Source organism: Urtica dioica, chromosome 5, assembly GCF_054948205.1.
Source record: "Urtica dioica subsp. dioica isolate 48M chromosome 5, U.dioica_male_clone48M_v1_H2, whole genome shotgun sequence".
NCBI lineage: Eukaryota > Viridiplantae > Streptophyta > Magnoliopsida > Rosales > Urticaceae > Urtica > Urtica dioica.
Genome location: NC_142760.1, coordinates 3,546,725 through 3,552,612, shown reverse-complemented (window position 1 = coordinate 3,552,612; position 5,888 = coordinate 3,546,725). Strand labels below are relative to the sequence as shown.

The 5,888-nt window shown below is 36.5% G+C and overlaps 1 protein-coding gene across 1 annotated transcript; it reads right to left on the bottom strand.

The window, feature by feature from the left end:
- PSRP2 (RNA-binding (RRM/RBD/RNP motifs) family protein) lies at positions 1-1,989 on the bottom strand. Its single transcript, XM_089616083.1, has 4 exons — positions 1,600-1,989; positions 1,419-1,520; positions 523-822; positions 1-242 (listed from the first exon to the last, which is right to left on the bottom strand). Exons 1-4 carry the CDS (start codon positions 1,918-1,920, stop codon positions 204-206), a joined length of 762 nt encoding a protein of 253 aa, XP_089472209.1. The 5' UTR covers positions 1,921-1,989; the 3' UTR covers positions 1-203.
- Between the last annotated feature and the right edge of the window lie 3,899 nt (positions 1,990-5,888).

Sequence of the window (5,888 nt, the reverse complement as noted above, 5' to 3'; positions counted from 1 at the left end):
TGTTCAATCAAAATCGAGTAAGGTAATAATAAGCTCTTCCCATCAATTGAAGGAGTGTTTTGAGATGTCGCCTCTAACACGAACCTTGTTTGTATCATATTCGAAAGCTAAGATTGTTTATAAGTCTGCATAAAGAAAGCTAAAACCTCTACTTAACTCAATACAGATTTAAATTCGATGAAGTCAAAACAATTTTCGCCATACTATGCCTTGTTTACACGAATCCGTTGCCCTTCCAAAATCTGCAAATGCGTAGATGGAAGATTTTTAGTAAAATAACTCGAGTAAAATTAATAATAATCGAACCAGCAGCGAAAACACCTTCGTGTTCGCACATAAAAGAACTTGCGAGGTTAACCGAGAAACACAATTTAATCCAATACTTTTACAACAAATTATGGGTCTTACACCACTCTAAGGCGTTATTTGACAGCGATTGAGAATTATAATAATAACCAAAGTGTCAAGAAATTTTGCAGTTTGTAAAGATCAAAGTACGAAAAACCAACGAAAGCAACGTACCGTGTTGTTGAAGAAGTTAATAGCGGCTTCAGCGTCCTCTTCGGAAGAGAAAGTGACGAACCCGAAAGCCGTGGATTTCGAGGTCCCAGGGACCCTAGAAACCTTTGCCCCGAGAACTTTTCCCTCGTCGGCGAAAAACTTCTTGAGGCTCTCGCTGGTGACCGTCTTGGCGAGATTTCCGACATAAACCTTGTGAGGGCTGTCAACGAATTGGCTCTCTTCTCCCTTAAGAATCGACAAGTCTGCCACATCAAGGGGTTTCTCAGTAACGTTCACTTTGATTTTTCGCCCATCGACCTCCTGAAAAATATTAAATCATTAAAAACATCACAAATTCACAATGTCATATGATTAAAATTTGAAAAGAACAAAAAACAGCCGATAGTGGTGATTTTGTTTGAAAGACACTCATCAACAAAATTAACAAAGGAGAAATATAACACAATAGTCATATTGGACAACGCTTTTAGCAAAAAAAAAAAAAAAAAAAAATCCATTTGAAACTAATCAAATAGCAAAATAACTAAAATTTCAATTTTTTAGCAAAATAATCAAAGTTACGTCATCAAATTTTTTGTTGACATGTTTTCGTTTTTTGACGATATATATAAGTAATTTATCACTTTAAAAAATTTAAAAACCGAGTAAATTTTTTTATTAAAACCTGATATTTGTACAATTTTGACTATGTCACTAATTTTATTTTGGAAATTTATTAACTTAAATTGGCTATTCAAGCTGACAAAAAATTAAAATAAAGGTTTCTCTAGTGAACTTAATTGGGGAAATGGCTTTATAGCTTTAGTTCTTACCATTTAATCTCTCTCTCTCTTTTTTTTTTTCCATCAGCAAAAATTGAGCTCAAGAATCATGTTTTTCAAGTCTAAAAAGCTTACAGTCCCATCAAGTTTCTCAATGGCCGCATTTGCGTCCTCAACAGTCTTCATAGTCACAAACCCAAAACGCCGGCTCCGTTTAGAGTACTTGTCGTACATCACCTAAACACAAAAAAAAAAAAAAAAAATCATCAATTAATAAAGAATAAGAAACGCATAAACGACATGTCGTTTTACCCACCTCGGCCTTTTCGATAGAGCCGTGCTCTTCGAAGAGCTTGGCGAGCTGGTCGTCGGTGACGTTGCGAGGGATGTTTCCGACGTAGAGCCGCCTGGCGGAGGGAGGTGATGACGTGGCGGTGGAGGTCTCTTCGGCGGCGACGGAAAAGAGCCGTTGGGGAGAGCGTTTTCTCGGGGTTTGGAGAACCAGACCGTGAAATGGGTTCGGAGAGAGGGATTGGAGAGAGAGGTTTTGGGGTTGTGGGGTTTTCGAGGGTCGTCGAGCCGAGTGGCTGTGGTGAAGGAGATGGGTTCGCGACGATAGGGATGAGATTGTAGCCATTTTTTTGCTTTTTTAATTTATTTCTTTTTGGTGGTTTTATCAGTGTGTCACATTATCCGATTGGAGTAGAGAGTGGGACTGGTGATTAAATACAGAGGAGGGATTGGGCCTCTTTGCCACCAAATTGCTAGCTCAAGGGCAAATCGGTCAATATGCCCAAAAGACTCTGCTTTCTCTTTTTATATATAATAATAATTGAGAAATTTGATGATTTATTATGTTTTATCATGGATTTTATTTATTTATTCATCAAAATCAAGTAAAATTATTATTTGCACATTTCTTATCAAATTTATCGCTAAATCTTGTCAAAAAATTCCATTTTATAACGACAAACTTACCACGATTTTACTACTTATTTTATAACAAGTATGATAATTGATGAAATAACTATAAACATATTTTTTTAGGGATTTGAATATAAATTTTAGTAAAATTGAAGATATTTCCCAAAATCGAAAGCATGACTATGACACATATATAAATGAGCCCATATATGCATGTCAACAAATCCAAAATTTGTTAATATGTATGTCAATAAATCCATGATTTAGTGACATCTATGTCAACAAAATCTGGATTTGTTAACATACATATGTAGGATCCACTAATATATTTTTCGTAGTTATATTTTTTATTAATTTTTTTTTAAATTCAATTTTAGTAATATTTTAGTTCAATTCCCATTTTTTTATGGGGAGTAAAGCATGAGGTAATATCTATTGTATTTAAGCAATCTTGTTCATGAAATTCACATCTATGAGAACTCATAACACTAACATTACTAAGTCATTTCACCAAGTTCCTACTCGTAAGTTCTTATAGAAGAAGTTTGAGCCACTCATCAATTAAAGATGACTAACCATAAGTGAGTATTTCTCATCTCAAGATTTATGTAAGCTTGAGTGTATCCACACATAGTAACTTTATAATTTTAAGGGTTAAATTGTGTTGGCTTTAGTTATAAGATATTAAGGAATAACTAAAAAATCTTCAACTCTTTATTTTCATAACCAAAAATCACGAGTTCTCCTAAAAATCATTTATTGGAATTAGTTGTGCATTTGTTCATAATATAGTGAATATTACATATAAACAATTATTAGAAAATATGTTATGCAAATATGATTTTGACTATTCACATGTTAGTTGTTTCAAGACAAAGACTAGTAAATTATAACACACATATGAATAAAATGAATGTTTCATTTTAATGATATATTTTGGCTTTATATAAAGTTGCGTATGAAAAGACTTATTCCACTTAAGTAAATACATCAGTTACATCTACTTGTGGACACTAAATGATACTTGCGTTTCATACACACTTATCCGGGGCTTTTAAACTTGAATCGAAGCGAGTCATTAGGTGTTTTTGATATTTTTGTAGTTTTCTTTAATATTATATGTTTTCATGAGCTAATATATTTTTAGGGTAATGGAGCAATTTTTGGGTGATCCGAAGACTTATTTCAAAGTTTAGAGCGAAATAAGAAACATGACGCCTTCTTATGCATGATTTTGATATGCTTAATTGAATATTTTGGATAATACAGTTCCATAATTGTATAGAGCTTTCTAAGAGCCTAAATAGCTTCGAAAATCACCAAAATCCTTATATACATAGATTTAGTCACTCCAAAACACATCTTTCCCTTTTGTTTTAGTTTAGGCTACATTGTTTGACTACTTTGGAGAGCTTTTAGAGAAGGAAAAAAGAAACTTCTCGTCGGAATTGGCAAACTCGACAAGTGGTTCGACTCCTAAACCCCTTGTTGTTTTTCTTCTACTTTTATATTTGTTTTGTGCACTCCAGAATCTTGTTGCACATCTATCTTAAATAATATGAGTTGATTTTTAATTTCAATGTTTCTTTTGTTGCTTTCTATATTGTTGTTTTGTACGTTTTCTTGTGATCATGAATTCATTGAGATGGTAGGTTTTTATAGGGTTGCGATGTAACTGAAATTGATGACTGTTGATGTCGATTTCGGGATCGTCAACAATCACTCTAAAGGAGAATGATGCGGATAGTTTTGTGAAACTATCAATAGAGTTGGGCTCTAGTCTGGAAAACCACTCTAAAGCGGATCCAAATAGACTTTATGCCAACAATTGGCAGTAACCTGCCTCTTGCTCTCTCTCTCTGTCAGCATGGCTCGTCCCATAGCTATTCTAAAGGATAGAATATAGGCCTTCGGGTTCGAGGTGCCATTGTAGTGTGGGAGGCAAACTTTTCCGGCGTCGCCAATGAACACGTTGGCAATGTTTTTAGCGAACGAAGTCTTTCCTATTTCGGCGACGAGTTGGTATATTTCAGGGGCCGAACTGGTCGCACTATGAAACTTTGAATGGACAGCCCTCAGCTCGGCTGCCATAGACTCTTTAAAAATCTCAAATTCGGTCATGCTGGGTACGCCATTCTGAGAACAGCGAAGTCCCGTGCGCAGTGGTGTGATGGTCATGACTTCGACCGGATTTGTCGTGGTCCGATTTAGTTCGCCCGAGATTTTGGCGACGAATGTTTGCGAGGTCACCGAGGGACGAGGTCCGGAGTTCGTTGGGAAGGACCCGAAGGGTGCTCCTGCCGGCGGGTGCGGGAGCAGCTCGATCGGATCATTTCGAGCCTCCGGGGCAGCCTTATTTGAAGTCCCGCCGAGCTGGAAGCTCGGACAGGGGGTCTGGTCTAACCCTCGGGAGACCTTAATCTCAGTAAAGTCCAGTTGGATGTCTGGAGGAAGAGCTCAGCCCGTCTGTGCAGCTGACGCCGCATTTCGAGCCGAGTCAGAGGTGGTCATTTCGCCGGATCCAGATCATGGATCCGGAGTGTTCAGAGGGGTCGTGAGGGAGTGTAGCCGAGCGTTGAGAGCTCGTTTGAATTCTTCCTGATTTTCCAACTTCTTTCGATGTTGGTCTTTCTTAAGCTTCCCACAGACGGCGCCGAATTATTGATGTCGATTTCGGGATCGTCAACAATCACAAAATATTATATGATATATTTGTTTTATTTAATAATAGGTCTCAGAAAACTTCGTATAAGAAACAAAATAAAATATCGATTTAATTCAAAAGAAATATTGATACAAAATATAAAAGAAATGAACTTTATTAATATTGAACGTTTACAAAGAGTGAAGTGTCGAGACAGAGTGAAAGCTTGTTTGTGGGAAAATGAATACAACAGTTGTTACATATAAGCGAAGAAATGATCATCTCTTGGACACGTGTTGATCAGCTCGTACTCGCCACATCGCAAACTGGTCAGGTCTTAGATCCGGTCTTCTCGGCGAGGTTACAACTTGACTACGACTTCGTTCCTTGACTGGACCAACGCGGGCAATCTGTTCACCTTTTAGTGAACTGGGTTTGGGCTTTTCGCTTGGAGCCGGACTGGATCACTTATTGGGCTTTGGCCGAACTAAAGCCCCATAAATGATGAAAATTTATTTTTATACCCCCACAATGATGGTTGAAGAATTCGTTAAGGTTAGATGCTGCTTGTTTATTTCAATTATATGGTTTGCTTGACTCAAAATATGCTTAATGCTTTCTAGTACTTGATCACCCTAGAAATTATTTTTCTTGGATTGTATGCTTTTTGAGAAAGAGTAGATAGTCGCGCAAGTATTTGTTTCTTCATCGTTGACTTAAATTAGTAGAAAATTCTAGGTGATTGTGTAATCATTTGAGCTCTTGTCTCAATTGCGTATGTTTGTTTTAATAGGATGCCAAGAAGACAATAAAATGTCAATCACATAAGTTTACTAGAACACTCGAGAGAAGCTAGTGATCATTGTTTTTTTTATGGAATAAGATTAGATTCCATAGATATAGACTTGTTTTGATTCGTGCCCGAAGTCTCTAACCTAGTTGGTTATGGTGAAATTGTAACCCTCGCTTACTCATATTTGAAATCACATGATTTTATTGCTTTTTAGTTTTTTTATTTATTATTAATTATGTTATTC